Genomic DNA, 18,998 nt, shown 5'->3' with positions numbered 1-18,998 from the left:
ACACTCATATATCATATTAATGAGAAATCCAACGTAGAAATAGCGGAGATGTTGGTACAAACGTTGGACTCAAAGTCCCAGAATGCAGTGCGGCTACGCGATGCCGAGTTGTGTCAGAGAATCAGGTTGGCTAGTTAGCGATCTCTGAGATGACGAGTGTGATGGCGTTGATGGTGGTATTAGCATGAAAGTCGAAGCTTTGGGAGCTGAGCTGCTTGAGCAGAGTGTACAGATGTGAGAGAGGAGGTGAGAGAGCTGGACAGACTAAAGGATTAAAGCGCCGCTGCATCGCTCTCTTCAGGTAGAGATGAAGCGAGGGCTAAATCTGACTGACAGCACTATCAGCATTGTGGGTAATGAAGGAAACCGTTAAACAAAGTGAAAACAGAGCAACAGACGTCAGAATTTAATCATAGCATAAATCTTTTGCAAAACTGAAGAAAAGATATTGCAGTGAAAGTCATTCAGGGTGGATTTTTTTCCCTTTAAAGTCTCGGATTATTATTCAGATAATCATTTAGAAGTATAGTATTCAGTAACAGCTATTAATTACTCAGTAACTACAGTGAAACTAATAAAAAGGTATGTAGTTACGAGTGAGGAATGTAAGTCTGTGAGTTTAAGGGGTTAAATTTCATTACACGTTCCAGGATTACGAATATAATATCTAAAAAGATCAACTTCAGGAAATCAAAAACTAAACTTACATAAGAATCTGCCCCACTGAAATTCTATATAGCTGCTTCTTTTCTGTAACGGAGCTGCTTTTCCGCTCTCCGTGTCCGCTGCTACAGCGGGTCAGCATTACCGGTTCAGGATTTCAGGTCAGGAATTAAGCCAGAAATGGCTAGTTTAGGAGAACCGACAAAGCTTCAAATTACAGGTTGATCTTTTTTTATCCATCTCAAAAAAAAAAAAAAAAAGAAACAGCTAGGCATTGTTAATTTTCCAGGGTTTTTCAATCCTGCACTTAGTTTCTTTCATGCACGGAGCTCCGCGTATCGAGTTACACTGCATATGAAAGCGGATACGGAGCAGTACATGTGTACACGCCACTTAATCCAATCGGGACAATGGCAAACTGGTGCAGGGCAGCGTACACTCTTCAGACGGCGGAGAGAAATGGACGAACGAATGAGTGAAAGAAAGACGGTGGAGAAAGACGTGCACCAACCATAACACTCATAACGCTGATGCTTTCTGTGACAGGCAGCGTGCATTTGCCTTTAAGCCTCGGGTTATTTCTACGACTCTGCTCGGCTCTACGTGTGTGCTGGAGAGAGAGAGAGAGAGAGAGAGAAAGTGAGAGAAAGAGAAAGTGAGAGCGTAGGCGACAGCTTGAGCCCCCTATACTCCATCCCCGAGCCCTCACACATCCAGCAAGGTCACATGACCGCAGTGAAACTCTGTCCCGACCTCACAGAGGAAAGCTGGCACCTAACTGCCAGCGACCAGCCGCTAACTCACACCTCACCGTCCACACAGAGAGGCACGGCAAAGGCCAGAGAGACACAGGGAAGTGGGAAAACCCTGATTAGACCTCTCCTAACTGGGATATCTCACCATCTCGCTGGTGGAAATGGGAAGGGTTAACTTCTAAAACTCCCAAAACTCAAAAGTCCTTGGCTCCAGACTTATTACACATCTTTCCTATGAGTCTCATTGTACTTACTGAATAATTAATAAGAGATACTGAATAACATGCTTTAATACAAATAGCTATATAATACGCTGGAAGATTAAGGGGTTAATTCTGAACACTGGATGCCTTTTATTCCAGGAGGAATTACTGGATCGTCTTGTTCTGCTCAGTATGTTCCAACCAGAGCGGCTCTGTTTTAGTTATTTGTCATCAACATATTATTCAGTAACTACTAAGAATTAATCAGTAATCATAATGAAACTTGGTGTGTGGAAAGGCATGTAGTAGCGAGAGCGAGACCAGGCGACACACTTAAAGGAAAACTCCACTCTGAAACACATTAAATATGTTTAGATTGGAACATTTGTTATATTTTTAGTGCTAACTGGTTGGGTGGTGCTGTATTTATGTTATTCCTCTGAGAAGTTATCGGTTGTGTGCCGCTCTGATGTCACAAGGAGACAGTGTTATTGCTAGCGCAGTTACAGTGGTGTCTAACAGGAGGAATAAACAATTCAGCGATCTCAAACATTAAAGGATAACCGTCAGGTTTCGCTTTTAAACACAAAATAGCAAGAGCTTCTTTTGACATTCAACATTTTACAGCAACTTCATATTAATGAGAAATCCAGCATAGATGTAGTGGAGATGTCAGTGCAAACGCTGGACTCAAAGTCCCAGAATGCAATTCAGCTATACGACGCTGAGTTACGACAGAGACTCGGGTCGGCTAGCCAGTGATCCAGGAGATTGATGGCGGAATTGACATGACACTTGAGATGGGAATGTCATAACAAAGATGAGGAGGTGAGAGAGCTGAACAGACTAAAGTACTAAAGCGCCGCTGCATCGTTCTCTTTAGGTAGAGATGAACCAAGGGTTAAATTCCATTGGCACCACTATAGGGTAATGCAGGAAACTTAACCAAAATAGACCAACATGTCAGTGAAAGAAGTTTGAACTCAATTTCTTTATGCTTGGATGCCATTGAAGCTCATGAATTAATGTGTCATCCACCCGAATGACTTGCATATTAATCTTTACATGTTGAGATCATGTGTAACGATTAATATGCAAGTCATTCGGGGGGATTTTTCACAAGCACAAGTAAAAGTAAATCCACACACAGATATAGAAACATTCCCATCTCCCCATGTGCTGTTTGCTCAGCCAGCGTGCGCATGTGCCTTAGTCAGACAGGACTCACACTGCATGCTCACTTTTCACAGAGCAAAGTCAAACAGTGACTCACAGATTCCTCCCCTTTTTTCCAGGGATCGGGAAATTGGCTGGCAATATGACTACACACCTTCTCTCTCCTTCTTCCTTCTCTCTCTCTCTGTCTCTCTCTGTCTCTATCTCAATTCTGCCACAATCCAAGACTTCCTATAGGTTTTATCTTCAATACAACACCACCAAAAACTAAGCAAGTCCTGTTTTAGGCATGCCTTTTAACTGCTGCTCAGTACAATCAAACGTGTCCCGAGACGGCCGAGTCGTACCTCAGTCGCACCTCTAGAACTTCAAAGCCTAAATAAAAAAGTCAGCAACACCTTCAAGCCTTTCGCCTTGTTGCGAATGAGCCGGCTCCTTTGTTTAAACAGTCCTGCAAACTGGAGGTGGTCTGTTACGACTTATATAATTTTCTGGGAAATAAAGGATCACATGTAGAGTAACATATTTTTGCATAAATAACTTCTAAGCATTTTCACTCAGATCTTGTGGAAATCTCGACACGCTTCAAGAAGAGTGCTGCTTTAACTTAGGCATGTATATGAAATGTGCACCATGGGTGGGACTGACAAGACAACATGGACACGATGCTTTAAAAAAAGTCTCAGTGTTTAAAAGAGAGATCTGGGTGAGCTTTTAGGCTGTGAATTCTCTCTCCGGCACTGGTCAAGAGGCCAGCAGGCCATTCAAAGCCTGTGTGCTGTGTGATGGAGGAAGGGGGGAGAAGAGAAGAAAAGCTGAAGAGCTTTGAATGGCGGTGAGGAATGTTTAAAAAGTGTCCGTGTGATGTGATGGGGGCAGAGGAAAAGGAGGGGGTCCTTTTCTGCCTGACTGAAGGGGGGGGTTGGAGAAGGAGAAGGAGGGACAAAACTACATCTCTGATATGCATGACTGAGACAGCACATTTTTTTTTAGACTTTTATCACGAATTGCGATTTCAGCTGAAAAGCGCAGAAAAATAAGTGGAGCGCCAAAAAGCGTATGCGATGATCATATCTCTGAGAGAAAGCATTCTTAAAATACATAGTGATAAGGTCGATTTCAGTGCTTTAAGTGCCAAAAAAAAAAAAAAAACAGGGTTGTGATTCTGACTAATTACTAAAGCCCCCCCTCAACGTGCAAAACAAGAAGCATCCATTTTGTGCGTGCTGTAAACAACATCACAAAAAAACATACAAGCGGATAATAATAATTATTACCGTTATTAGTATTAATAATCATTTCTACCCTGATGCATCAGCTCTTAGCTGTCAATATCTGGATATATATATATATATATATATATATATATATATATATATATATATATATATATATATATATATATATATATATAGTACACGGTGTTATGAACTTGTGTTCACATGCCACTGTATATATGCTGAAGCCTGCTGTATTATTTATTATTAATTAATTAATCAATCCTTAAACCCTCCTAAAACAAATTCTGCCAAGATAAATCTACCAAGTGGTCCTTTTTTAATTATATAAATATCAACTTTAATGTTTACTGTAAGAATATAAAACAATTTGAGATTTCTTTTCTCTTTTTCTTTACAAATACATACAGTACATTTAAAACACAGTAGCTTTTCAGCAGGACTCAGTACATCATATCATATCACACAGGCCTGATACGCGATGCTTCTTACCCGAAATAGGGACAAAAAAAAACCATTTCTGTTTAATAACGTCCTTCTAGGTAAATTTTAAACATTAGCTCGTTTAAAATAAGGACAAAATAATGTATGCTATAATTTTGGTGTGTGACCTCTAGGCTATTGAGGAAGCAAAAAAAAAAAATAATAATAATAATAATAACAAGGTGAATGAGACTGTAGAATTAGCTACTGACGCGGATATTTCTTCTGTTCCAAAAAAAAATTCACTTCAATTTGAAGTACAATGCTCTGAAGTACAATGCTCTGAATAACAGCCGTTAATTCATTAATTAAACAATATCTGCTTACATAAGCATGAATACATCAGCAGAGCGGACCTCTTATTCAAAGCTTGAATCAAAAAGGCTTTTGCAAGGCCTTAAATCCAAAACTAAACAAGATGAAAAATATATATATATAAAAAAGCTCTTTGTATACAAACCAGTATTCATCCGTCTTTGCATAAACTCATTTCAGTCCGAGCTAAAAACAATCTGTGCTTTGACTCTTCGACTCTCCGTCGCTTCATTTCAGTCTTTTGTTGGTCATTTCAGGCAAAAATTAACAAAGGTAGTTAAGCCATTCTGCTTTTTTTTCCTTTTCCTTTTTTTATGCTATTCTCAGGCGAGAAATGAGATGGGGGAGGGGGGTTGCTTCCTAGGCACACTTTATCTCCATATCCACCTTTTTAATTTAAGGATACAAGTTAAAACACAGGTACGAGGTAGCCGAAATGTTTTAGGCGCGACATTTAGTAGGGAAGGACACGATTTAGGCTAGTATTGCAACCGGTTAGAGATTAAAACTTTTTTTTTTAAGTGTTGCACATCACACTCTGACTGATACAATGGGTTAATAAAATGCCAGATGAAATACTGTTCATATTTTCTTCCCAGACGAATAAATTTGAATCGCTTTAATCCACGCTGTATTCACCCCCCTCTTTAGAATAATGTAAATTCCCCGCCCACGTCACACCCCTCCCCCTCCCCTGCACAATCTCACCCAAGTTTTACCGCACTTTTTCACTTTCAGTCATCTGCCAAAGGCCCAGGTTCAAAACTTTAAGGCAGGGGAGCTGTGTTATCCTCTCCAGTCCCCTCTTAGTAATTTTTGTACATCCATACAAATCAATGCCGGTCAGCTGGGTCAGATGGTCCGCTATGAGCTCCAGGCCTTTGTCTGTAATCCGCACACATTGGCCAATGTTCAGGGTCCTCAACTCATGCATCTGGCGCACCATCCGGTTGATGCCATCATCGCTTATGTGGCACGAGCACAGCGACAGGGACTTGAGCTGGTACAGGCCCTGGGCTACGTACGCCAGGCTCTGGTCGCCGATCTTGTCGCAGAAAGACACATCCAAGCCAGAAAGTCGTAGCGTCCCCATGGCGAGATGCATGATGCCCGTGTCGCTGATGTTGTCACACGAGCGCAGGTTAAGACTCCACAGGCTGGTCATGTGGGACAGATGGATCATGCCGGCGTCCGAGATGCCCCCGCAGAAGCTCAGGTTGAGAACTTTGAGCCTGGCCAGGCCTTTGGAGATGTGCTTGAGAGACAGGTCTGTGAGCTTCTGGCAGTCCTGAAGCGTGAGGTACTCCAGGCTGAGGCATCCCTCAGCGGCGCTTCTGGTCATGCCTGCCAGGTGGCCGATGCCCACGTCGGAGACGTGCCTGCAGCTTCTCAGGTTGAGGCTCTTGAGCCTGTGCAAGCCCCACGCGATCAGCAGCAAGCCAGTATTTGTGATGTTGCTGCAGCCACCCAGCTCCAGCACCTCCAAGTTCTTCAGGTACTGAGCTATCCTGCCCAGGCTGGAGTCCGTAATCTGCTTGCACAGGCTCAGGTTGAGAACACGCAAGGAGGAGATCTCCTGGACGAAAGCATGCCCCAGGCCGTTGTCAGTCAGGTTGTAGCAGCCGCTCAGGTTCAGGCTCTCGATGTTGGGCATGCCCTGGATCACATAGCTCAGGCTGCGCCTCAGGCTGAGGATCTGCACCCTCCGGATGCCCCGGGCCTGAAGGCTGGGGAACAGGGACGGGTTGGCCCTCCTGAGATGCAGCTTGGCTTCCACCCCCCTCCACACCGACTTGTGGTAGGACGCGTCTCTCCACGCTGTGCACACTTGGGCCACCCGGCCTTTGTCCCTCACGTCCAAGTAACTGAAGATCATGGCTAAAATCTCTGGGAAGAGGCACGAGACGTGCGTCTCCATCTTAACATGCGCGTAAAAGATCTCTAGCCACAAGTTCACTTCCCCCTTTTACTGAAGCAGGGAATAATAATAATAATATTAATAATAATAATAATAATAGTGATAGAGGATCCTCCGAATCTCCGGCTGCGTTGCTTTTCTACATCGATCAGCTCCTGGGACAGGCGCAGGAGGTGTGCAAAAGCCCGGAGGGGGAGAAAAAGCTGCTTTCCAGCACAAACCGGCAGTAAAACGGAGGGGAAACGCTCGCGCGCGGTCACGCGACGCTGCCCATTTTGTGCTGAGATAACCGTCTCCGCTCTGCGCGAGGATCCAGGCGCTCGTACATTTTCTCCCCCTCTAAAGATCTTCAGAACTGCCTCGAAAGCCGAAAGTGGGTGAAGATTTACGCGCTGTATGAGCGTCGGTTCAGAAAATAAAGTGAGCTTTCGCTCGGCGTTGGCGCTCCGCTCGCTCGCACGCACGCATTGCCAAGCCGAGGGGCTTCCTGCTGCCTTTGTCTGATCTTTTCAAACTGACTTGGCAGGGCCGCCTGCACCGCGCTGCTCCGGGGGTGGGAGGAGCATAACCCAAACCCAGTCAGAGTGTCGTGTGTGAAATAAAAGCAGAGAATCTAATCCTTCACACTGTGCTTCGCGCTACATCTTGTGAGTTGGTGCGTTTTGTTTTTAACACAGCCCAACTAGAATAATTGCTTTTCATCTGCTTTGGTTTCCCCCTTTCTCAGGCGAAAATGGTTTCGCCCAACTCAGCTGGAACAGTAAGAATAGTTCCCCTGGAAACCAACTTCTTACAATTCAGTTCACTTTACCCTTAACCCTTCCTCTGCCAGGCCTCGCGCTTATTTATCTTCTCTTTCCACTGACAGACTGTATTTTAGCAAACATTTTAATAGTCGAAATAAAATAAAACTTTTTTTCCTTTATTTTAATTGGCCACATTATAGAAATGTAGGTTATTATTTCACTGTTTGTGTTGGAGTGTAAATCATTCCACTGTAGTCACAGTTACATAACAAAAGTCCTTTTGGTATAAAAAGTTGATGAATTGTAAAACTAGGATAAGGGTCCTTCTATTGTGCGTTTTCTATTCATCCCCACCCCCACACAAACACACACACACACACACACACACACACACAAACACACACACACACAAGTTTGTCTTACTATCCTTGTGAGGACATTCTACTGACATAATTATTAAATGCAGCTAATTAATGAATGCTGTTTACACCTAAACCTCACCCTGACCTTAACCTCAGTAACCAACAGGAAATAATTGTTCTCTTTTAGTTTTTATTGTTGTTGTTGTTTTAATAAAAGCAACAGTTTTTCCCCCACAAGGTAAAAAAAAAAAAAGATCACGTAGTCCTATCCTTATGGGGACATTTCTTTATATGCATATATTAACACTTCACTTAAAATATAAATCCTAATAAATAATGATCAATGCATGTCAATTTATTACTCATATACTAAAATAAACAAACAACCAAACCTTGCTTTAATATGTGAAGCAATGTGAATCCTAATAAATAAAATAAATAATGCATCCTACTAAATAACGATCATTTCAGAAAAGATTGCGTGATACAGTAAAGTGAATACGATGATCTTAAATTCATTCATACAATTAAAAAAAAAACATGTATTACTTTTATATAAAGAAGCATCATCATTAGCGCCGTCCCTTTCTTAACCCTGCTTATGTTCTGACCCGTTTTACACTTTATGCTAAAAATGATTTTCCATACTTTTTTCCTTACGGAGCTTAGATTTCTCTGTGAAACATAAAAAATGATGTTTTAGTCATGTTTGTGTTAGCAAGATGATGTTCTGGAGTAGTAAGGTGAAATAAAAATTCAAATGTAAGTGTGATCAAAAAAAGGGAAGGGGGGTCAGGGGAAAGAGGATGGATCAGATATTTAAAATTTATTATTTAAAAAAGATATAAAATTTAATATATTTAATATGATATATATATTCTAGAGCGATAGCATGGGGCAGTGGGAAAGAAGAGAACCTAAGGGTTACAATATTGTCTTATAGGCTTAACACTTAGTTAAAATGGTTGCATTTTTCTCTCCAAAAGACAATATAAGGCACTTTTTTATTCCACCTTTTGCATAATTCTTGACTATTTGGCCTCACCCCTGTAATACCGCCCCGCCCCTCCCACCCCTCCCACCCCTTCTCCTTATCTCATGTTTGTTATCTGATATGACAGGGAAGCGTTTGCAGAAACTACTGGAGTATGTCAGAGCGGCAGAAGAACGGAGGAAGAAGAGCAGCACAAACGCCTTCGTGTTTACAGGAGAAAATGCAACACAGCAAAACTGACAGCCCAAGTCTAACATTCCCGCTATTTTCCTCCCATTCTCTCTCTCTCTCTCTCTCTCTCTCTCTCTCTCTCTCTCTCTCTCTCTCTCTCTGCATCTCTACACTGACATCCCAAAAAAAAAAAAACACCATGTAGAAAAAAAATTACATCGGTTTTCTTTTCCTCCATCAATAGCAGTTATAATGCTGTAATAAAGTAAGATTTACATCAATATGGATTCATTAACCCTTTAAAGTCCTGGCTCATTATTCCGTCGTTATTTTTAAAAGTGTATTATTCAGTGAGATGTTAGAATTAATTAATTAATATACTGTAGCATAATTAACAGCAAATTCCAGCTTGCTATTCAGCTATTAGTCCTAGTAACTCTGTTAGGCAAAATTACTAGGTGAAAGACAGTTTTGTTATTGACGGCACGAGTGAGACTATTTTAGTGATTTTTATTTTTAGTGATGAAGCAGAGTTACTGTTAGCACCCTGAGATTGATTATTTTCCAGTAACAGCGCATTCGGAAGTGTATTATTCCTCTTATACCACAGCAATTTGCCTTTCAAAAAAGAAAGAAACATCATACTTTTATCCATTTATAGTTACAGTAAATGTTTTGGAACCTCTGTGAAGTAAGTTAGTTCCTGTTCTCACTTACGTTATAGCAGCTATAAACAGTCGTTCCCTCACCAGCCTGTCTTTTATTCTCTCTCTTGAAGTTAATAAGACAAGCTTGTCACTGGAAAGTGTAACCTCATCTGTCCTGACTTTCCAGTGACGGAAATCTTAGTTATAGCTTTACCGCTGACTGTTACACTGGAGACTCCTTCCGTAAATGATAAATAAACGTCTCCTGACAGAAAACATCTCCATATTAACAATTACGCACTTTTTTAAATCTGTTTCTGTGCCATACAACTCCCTGTGAATAAGCTGTTGCTATAGAAATGATAACATATTCAAACGAGTGCATTAATATAAACCTGTGATTTGCAGCTGCACTACTGTGAGAAAATTAAACAACACCTTCTGACCAATCAGAACTGAGAATTCAACAGCGCAGTGGTTTAAAGGTGAATAATGAAGGCCTCTTGTCATGGCTCCTTCAGCTAGCTTGTTTGCCAGGGCCTCTATCCAGACCCGCCAAGCCACCAGACCTCACACTGCTCTGAAAATAAAAACCGTGCATGTGTGTGTGTGTGTGTGTGTGTGAAACAGACGGCTTATTAAAAAAGCACCCAAACTAATTGCAGAGACGTAAACCAGCAGGCCTTTATAAGAAACACCAACTGTGACGCCGGTTCTTCAGACATGCTATTAACCAAACCAAAATGGCAGCGAGACCCGACGAAGAGCTCGAGAGAGGCCCGAGACTGAAAAAATGCAAATATGACAGGAGCAAAGGAAAGCGCAAATGAAGGAGAGACAGAGTGAGAACTGGATAGACAGGTGCTACATGCAAATGTGGAGGTGTTTTAGGACCTCGTAAAAAAAAAAAAAAAAACGGAAGGAAGAAAGGAAGGAAGAACGATAAACTCGTCGTGTGATTTGATGTGCTGATTCAGGGTAGAGAGATAATTGGATAATTGCGTGCCACGCAACTGCGTTGATAACAGCGCTTAGGGCGCCCGTTTCCATGGATACATTAGTAGGCATGTGTCAACATGCTGTTGAAAGCCGACACCACATGAATAGATTTTAGGCTACTTTATGGAGCCCCCCACCCTCCCCACCCAGATGTTTTATTTTCTTTCCTTTCCTTTTCTCCATCCTCTTGCAGCACTATGGATTTCCGTATGACTGCGTTCTTCAGACAGAGTTTCCACTGGGTATCTTTTACAGCATGCAGGAGGCTGAATAGGGTTTTCATGCAAACAAACAACAGTCTCTTTTTAAGCTCTTCACGACGATAAACTATTCAAATCAGGCCAAGCATCGCCTGCACTGCACCTCAACGGGGGCACCCTGTGGGGAGGCAAAACCAGGAAGTTGCTCTTGCTAATCTCTTTCAAATATTGCAACTCATCCGCATGAACATTTTTTGCCAGAATGCTTGTGATTTGCCTCGCATTTCCATGGCGCGTATGTAGCACCGCTCCGATTTCATAGCTGCCCGTCAGTATGGATGTGTGTCATCTTTTATACTGAGAGATTAGCTCCTGCCTGTGTGTCTGACAGAATCCTTTATGTAACTCCAGGTATAAAGTGCAGTATATTGTGTGTGTGTGTGTGTGTGTGTAAGTTGGATCATTAATCCACTGTGCATCAAAGCTGAACCTCTGACATCTGAAAACTTGAACTCCGCTTTCTTATTTAGGCATCAGTCCAGTTCCAGCTGTATGGGTTTTGGTTCCTGTATATGATATAATGGTAACTATAATGATACTAAAAGGGGCGGGGCTAGCAGCAGCGCTTGCTGCTGATTGGTTACGTGTGCCGCTTGACACAGTGTGCGACACCACATACACAGAAAAGGGGAAAAAAACAGAATAGTATGTTTTGTAGAAAGTATGTTCATGCGCTTGAAATCAACATTATGCTGGTTTATTTTTAAATTGAATTGCTCAAAAACAGTAATAATGAAAGCAATGATTTTTATGGCATGAATGCAGCACAAACTAACAGAAATTAATTTTTTTTTTCGTATCATAATATCATGTGCGGATTTATGAAGGTGTTTACATCATTGATACAACATTACTTATTCGTGAACTCAGATGAAAAGGTTTGGATGAAGGGTGGGGATAGCAATCACACCTTTTCTTACAGCGTCAGTGAAATGAAGTACAATCATACCACTGTCACTAATGAGAATCTGTTCAAATATCTCATGAAATCAGAATGGATACTTGAGTTTTCTGATCATACTTGGTGAGATGAGACTTTGTGGAGGTTTTTAGAGAACTGATACTCACTTATAAGTTTGTAACAATGTACGCGGCTTTGTTCAAATGAAAAGTTACTAAGGTTAGGGTAAGGGGTTAGGGGCGGGGTTAGGGTAAGGGGTTAGGGGCGGGGTTAGGGGCGGGGTTAGCGTACATGTTTTTTCTTACAACTTCATTTGTATGAAATTTTAACAAAATCCAACCATTTCTCACTTAGTGGTTCAAATTTTTCATAAAGATCATCAATAAATGGTAGCGGAAAGACCACATTTCTCCACCAGATTATCTTCATTTTGCATTTTTTGTTGAAGTGGCCTCATGTTGGTTGCATACACGCTTAGTGTTAGTGTTAGTTTGGTCATATTTTCATCAAGCGTGGGTTGAAATTATCACCGTTGGCATTTTGTATAGCATTGTTTTGTATACGGCTTTGAACATAGCAGCTTTACAGAATGTAGATTTATATCTCTAATGAACAAGCCAGAGGCAACAGAGGCGAAGAAAAACTCCCTGAGATGACATGATGAAGAAACCTTGAGAGACTCAAAAGGGAACCTGTGCTCTTCTGAGTGACACTGGATAGTGGGATTATGTAAGGAATAACACACAACAGACCTTATTGTTATATGAAAATAATGCATGCCCAGGGCGGGGAGTGATGCAGCACCATGCACAATTAATTTAATAATGTACAAAACGCTAGGCGTTTGAACAGTTTATAGTTAGTGAGACAATTTAGTTCCTGTTCTCAAATACATTATGGCTCTGATAAACAGTTATTCCCTCACCAGTATCCTTTTCTCTCTCTCTCTTTCTCTCTCTCTCTCTCTCTCTCTCTCTTTCATAAAAAACCCAGCTTGTCATTTTACAGAGAAAGCAGAAAGCGTAAACTCCTCTGTCATGAAGACTTTCATGTGCTGATAAACTTTACAAAGCACTGTTACAAACTGAAACTTACAATCGAAACTCCTTCCGTAAATGTTAAATAAATGTCTCCTAACAAAAAACACTTCACCACATCAGAGATTATAACTATTATAACTACTTTGTTGTTTATTTTTTAAAATCTGTTTATTATTAGTCTTAGATTATGCTGAGCGTCTGCTGTACAAGTCCCTGTGTATGAGCTGTCACTTTAGAAGCAATAACATATTAGAATGAGTGCATTAATATTAACTTGTTGTTCATGTTACAATTACCTGTGCTGTTATCACAAATAATGCACACCTTCTGACCAATCAGATTCGAGCATTCAACTATGCTGTGGTAGAAGGATCATTACAGTATACAGGTTGAGAAGAGTAAAGACAAACAGTGTTGAAAGGATGTTCAGATTGGGAATAAGTGTCCTGGGATGAGCACAGGACAGTGTTTATGATTACAGCAGGTACAAATGTACAGTATCGAGGTCAGATTATCCACTGAAGTAAGGCTGCTTTTGGGAAGTTTAAATCTTTAGGGTATATCCATGTAGGCAGAAGGTGAGTCAAAAACTCTTTAAGGCCTTTGAGTCAGACAGTATGAGCTAGCTCTTACCAAATGCTCCATTAAACCAAAGAGCAATGGTAACCCAAGTGTTGGTGGAATGATACAGTCAGTTTTACTGAAAGTGCCAGAACCGTAGGTACTATTGGCTCCTTTATTTTGGGACTTTGGGAATGTGCAGTGCGAAATGCTTGAGCTAGAAGAACAATAGGCTGCTGAGGTGATAAATCTCAATAGGTGAAAAAAAAATCTTGCTGTCTCTCCTTTCTTGGATTCTTCTGCATTAATTCACCAGCTTACTCCTCTATTTTTCCTTGCTTTTTTGTGCACTCTCCTTTTTTTTTTTATCTCTGCTCTACCATTTCCCTCTCCCTCCCGTTTCTTTGCCTGGCATGTCTCGAGCCAGGTGAGGCCCCTCCAGAGAGTAATTACAACCCCAAACCGTGATCAGAGCCCCGCAGCACTCAGCATCAAAGTGCAGGCAGGCAGGAGCTCTTGCTAATGCGCTGTAAAGGGAGAACCTCGGCCGGGGGAAAGTCTGAACTGCTTCACAACACACCACAAAATAATACCCACACCACACACCCTTTGACATGGCAGCAGCACGTAACAAGGCTTTTGGGTGCTCAATGGCCAAGTTAGCATGACCTTGACTGAGGGTGAGAGAGACACAGAGAGACAGACAGACAGACAGAGAGAGAGTGAGTGATGACTGAAATCGTCTACTGCATGTCTGGGCCTGGGGGAAAGGGAGGAACCAGGTGTTCTACAAACAAGAAGATGAATCCAAAGGTGACATGGGCTGCAGAGTCAACACATCAGCCACCCACCTGGTGAGGCCCTGAGTGTGAACAGCTCTAGAGATCTCAGCAAACAGTGCACACACCCAAAGAGAGAGAGCTCACTGGTTATAAGGTGACATTACTCATACAAGAAATATGGCCTCTGAATATATTCCAATTATGAGCTTTGAAAATTTCTCATTGCTGCCGCACAGCTTCAGGATCCTTGGTTCGATCCTGAGCTCAGGTTACTCTGTGTGTGGAGTTTCACATGCTCTCCTGGCATCTGTGTGGGTTTCCTCTGGGTTTTTCCACCTCCAAAAACATGTAGGTGGATTGGCAACGCTAAATTGCCCTTAGGTGTGAAAAACGAAAAATGGTTACCGAAGATGAATGAATGAAAGAAAAACCAATTGGTCCAATTTGTAAAATAAATAAATAAAATAACAGGGACTCACAGAGCAGTTTGAGGGTGTTTTAATTAAATTTTAATACTTAACACAGGAACAAAAAAAGCTAGCTATGTCTTCCCAAACAATATTAAACCAAATTCTATTTCAAAAACCCATTTCACAAGGAGGAAAAAACTAATATTGACTTAAATTCTCTAAGCATCAGGGGAAATATCCAAATCCACATGAAAAAGTTTCTTAGCTAGCTGAACTAGCTGGCTAAATACTTAATACAGCTTTAGCTAGCAGTGTTCTTCCCCCAACAATATTAAATTGCTTAGGAATTGTCTTAAAACCCATTTCACAAGAAGAAAGAAAAGAAAATTACTTTACATTCTTCTAAAAAAAATGTAAATAGACCAGTTGATGAACCAGTTTCTTGGCTAGCTAACTTAGTTAGTTAAATACCTAAGACAGTGTTACCTAGCATCTTTTTCCTGAATAGTAAGTACTAAATTCCTCAGGAATTTCCCTAAATCCAAATTCACATGAACTGCTTTCTTAGCTAGCTAACTTAGCTATCTAAATACTCAAGACAGTTTTAGCTAGCGATGTTTTCTGAAACATTACTAAATTGCTCAGTAGCTGTCCAAAAACCCACCTCGCAATGAGAAAATGCTAAAATTGCTTTCACAAATGCAGATGAACCACTTGCTTAGCTAGCTAACATGGCTAGTTAACTTAGCTAGCTAAATACTTTAGCCAGCAGTGTTTTACCCACGCTTTACTAAATTGTTCAGAAATTGCCCTAAAACCCATTTCTCAAAGAGAAAAGGCTAACATTACTTCAAGCAATGACTTCCAGCAAATATGTAAAAAAAAAAATATATAAAAAAAAAAATCCAAATCCTCATGAACCACTTTTTTAGCTAGCTAGCTAAGGTCTTAAAACCCATTTCACAGGGGGAAAATATTCCTAGTTAGCCTAGTTTGTTAGTCTACTAAAGTATTAGCCTAATTATTGTAATGTAGCATAATCAACCCCAAGTCTCTGCTTATACGAAAGCATTTTATTGAGTATGCAAATCTTTCATATATATATATATATATATGTGTGTGGGACAAATATAGTGAGTGGATTGAAATAGTTTACCTCGTCATGCCTTTAAAAGTTGGTAGAGAGTCTTTTTTTTAAACTAGTGTTGAATAAACGTAGCCTGTTGCATTACCAGTTTAACTGCTTCTTCATGCGAAAGCAAGTAGGTCTTGGCCATGTCGAGTGATGAAAAGTGCCAGACTCTCTATGGAAATGTATAATTGTTTATTACCTCCAGACATCGTTCACTTACCTGTTTAATTTTTGAAGGTCAGTCAACAGTTCTGGTGATTTCTTTGCCATTTCTGAAGTTTGTAGTATCTCTAAAGTGATGGTATCTTTTGGCATTCCCCCGTTAAATCAAGTTCTGCTCATATCATATGTAAACAGTGTCTTACTTTAAAGCTCTATTATTGCTTTTGCTCACGTTATTTAAAGTGACTCGGTTGACAGTTTCATTCATCACGTGAGATTTGTTCTTTGTCGGTTCGGTGTGACTGACTGGAATTACTGAAGCATGCAAATTCCACAGAAACATATTTCTAGTGCCATAAATCCTGAAAAAAAAACTTTTTGATCTTGCACTAAGCAACTTGCTCAAAGAAACTAAAAAGTGTGTGGAAAAAAAAAAGTGTGACTGTGCCTGTATGTGAGTGTGCGTTAGTGAGCGGCAGTTTTATTTTTGGTTCCTGTGTAGCTGTCAGAGAACATCTCCTTTAGAGTGTGCTGATTGTGGAGAAGAAAAGCCTCACGGTCGGTCCGCCGTGCTGTGCCTGCGAGACAGGCTGCCACGGTTCGAGCACGCCGCAGCTGTGCAGTCCTCATCAGAACAATAATGAAAAGCTGAATAATTGATACATTCTTGCAGAAATGCATTGTTTGCATTTGAATTAAACATTACAGGCAGACGCTCAGAGATTTGGGAGAGGAAAATCTGCACAACTTTCACTGAATGAAAAGTGTGTGTGTGTGTGTGAGAGAGAGAGAGAGAGGTTGTATGTTTAGGTAACCCACAATCTTGTAGATAGGTCACTGTCCCTCAAGCTTCCTCGAGTTTCTATGTACCTCTTTCTCATTTTTATCCCATTTTCATCCCATCTGCTCCTTTCTGTCTGTACAAGCACATTTCTACCAGGTACAACACGATATCAGTAACAATATCAGATATCTGCACTTTGTTACTTTCATTGCCAAGTGACTCATTTTGTAACTAAGCACCTGTGCTGAATTTAGTTACTAAATCGCACCTGAATACTGTGAGCACTGAGCTAGAAATCAGGTCTGGATGGCTGAAATGAGCTAGCACTAAGCACCTGTGTCTTTTAAAGATAGAAGACATCAATTTAATGTTTCATTTTTGGCTTCCATATTAGATCTTATAGTGGATTATTTTGGATTATAGTGTTTTTTTTTTTTTCTGGAACCAGCGCTCCTAAGAAAAACACACAGAATGGTATGAAGAAGCGAGAAGACAGGCTGGGGCTGATTTCTTTCTGTCCTAGACTGTAGAACTGTGCAGCCTAACAGTTATTGAGTTCTTATAGTTAGTAGCCAGTCATTTAATCTGATCCACACTTCGATAATTCGTGCAAGTTGGCTTATAAATAATGTCAAATTGGACTTCTGTCAGTGGAAAGTTCATGAATAGAAAGCTGTATGACTTTTAATAAACATGCAAAATATTATCCACATTTAAATACTGTAATGTTCATGAAATAAGTCTGTACTGCCAGCCTCCGTGGAATTTATTTAGTACTTTTTATTGAAACTACTAATTTCTGAGTCTGATAAGATAAAATAAATCAAAATTTTAGTAAAATTAAGTACCACTTGATGACTCATCCAATGCTACTGTTGATAGTGTAACATTAGCACCACACTAGTGAAAATTCTGGTATAAGTACATATATTAAAGCCATGAAGATATTCTTAAAGCAAGGTCTGTGAAGCATAACCAGGGATTTGTGTTTTTTTTTTTCTTTATTTATTTATTTATTTATTTTTGCAGTTATTGAATTTGTAGTTATTAGCCTATCTGACTGGTCACTAGATGTGAGTGGATTTAATGCAAACCACAATAACTAAAACAAAAAAAAGTCAGACTATAAATAGTCAGCTTGAATGTGATGACAATTAAAAAAAAAAAATTGTTAAATGTTCAGGAATGAAAAGATTCATGGCTCCGATAAAAAGCCAAAAATATTATTGTACGCATTTAAACACTGAAATAATGAGCTTAGTATTTGAATAGCTCAAAAAAAAGCAATATTTTTGTTCATAGTTCAAAAGTTTAAGAAAACACTAAGACAACTTCAAACTTTCTCATTGTCCACCTCCTCTGTGTGTGTGTGTGTGTGAGACGCTTAAGAAGTTGATGTGTTAGGATCCAGAATAATCAATCTGGAGGGACAGTGAGGCAGTGCATTGGGTTTTAATCAGTCTCCCAGGCTGACCTTTCATCACTCGTCCTCCCTCACTCCCTCTCTCTCCCTACAGCTTCGACAAGTTTGTATGTACAGTCACGTCTCAGTACTTGTCCTTCTCTCTCTCTCTCTCTCTCTCTTGCTCTCTCTCTCTCTCTCCTTTCCAGGCTCTCTGACGATCCTTTCGCATCTTTCTTTGTGTCCCTGTGTGTGCCTGTATGTTTGTATTTGTGTATCTGAACTCAGTCGAGAGTCGTTGTGGTCCTGTGCCCGCTCCCCCGTGTGCTTTTCTGTTGTGGCTCTGTAGGCTTTGATGTGTGTTAAAGCCCCCCGCTGTCGTGGTTCTGCATTGTTTCTGAGGGTGACATTCAGTCTGCGGTCTCTGGATAGTGAGAGAGAGAGAGAGAGGGAGAGAGGAGAGGAGAAGAGCAAGAAAATGGGATAAGATGACAGCAGTGTAAATTGTGAAGCTGATGTGAATTTTGGTTTAATCTTTTGTCAAAAACACATAAGACTATTAGTCCTGTTTTAGTCATTGTTAGCTTGATCAAGGTTTAGAAGTCTACTTTTCAGTTTTTCAAAGAACAAATGCATTATGGTCTCACTTTCTCTTTACAAGTGCACCTTGCCATCGTTATCTTTCCATACTCTTTCTTTCTTCTTCTTCAATAAGTGTTAAGTATGTGCTAATTCATTCGTTCCTCTTATATCACATCAATTTGCCAACAACTGCAATTTTTATTAATTAAAGAATGAGACATCGTACTCTTTATCCAGTTATAGTTACATTTAACGTTGTGAAGCATCCACAAAACAAGCTAGTTCCTGTTATCACTTACATTATAGCAGCTA

General features: G+C 40.5%; 2 protein-coding genes across 2 annotated transcripts in view; one reads left to right on the top strand and one right to left on the bottom strand.

Annotated features, from left to right (window-relative positions):
* Positions 1 to 18,998, top strand: part of wnt5b (wingless-type MMTV integration site family, member 5b) — a 110,297-nt gene that overhangs the window by 59,197 nt on the left and 32,102 nt on the right. The window lies entirely within an intron of this gene.
* On the bottom strand, positions 4,238 to 7,399 carry fbxl14b (F-box and leucine-rich repeat protein 14b). Its single transcript, XM_026922857.3, has one exon. It carries the CDS (start codon positions 6,749 to 6,751, stop codon positions 5,549 to 5,551), a length of 1,203 nt encoding a protein of 400 aa, XP_026778658.1. The 5' UTR covers positions 6,752 to 7,399; the 3' UTR covers positions 4,238 to 5,548.

Source organism: Pangasianodon hypophthalmus, chromosome 18, assembly GCF_027358585.1.
Source record: "Pangasianodon hypophthalmus isolate fPanHyp1 chromosome 18, fPanHyp1.pri, whole genome shotgun sequence".
NCBI lineage: Eukaryota > Metazoa > Chordata > Actinopteri > Siluriformes > Pangasiidae > Pangasianodon > Pangasianodon hypophthalmus.
This window is presented reverse-complemented; position numbering and strand designations above follow the sequence as displayed.

Coding starts and splice junctions, on each gene's coding strand:
- fbxl14b (XM_026922857.3), bottom strand. CDS start 6,751: ATGGAGACGCACGTCTCGTGCCTCTTCCCAGAGATTTTAGCCATGATC.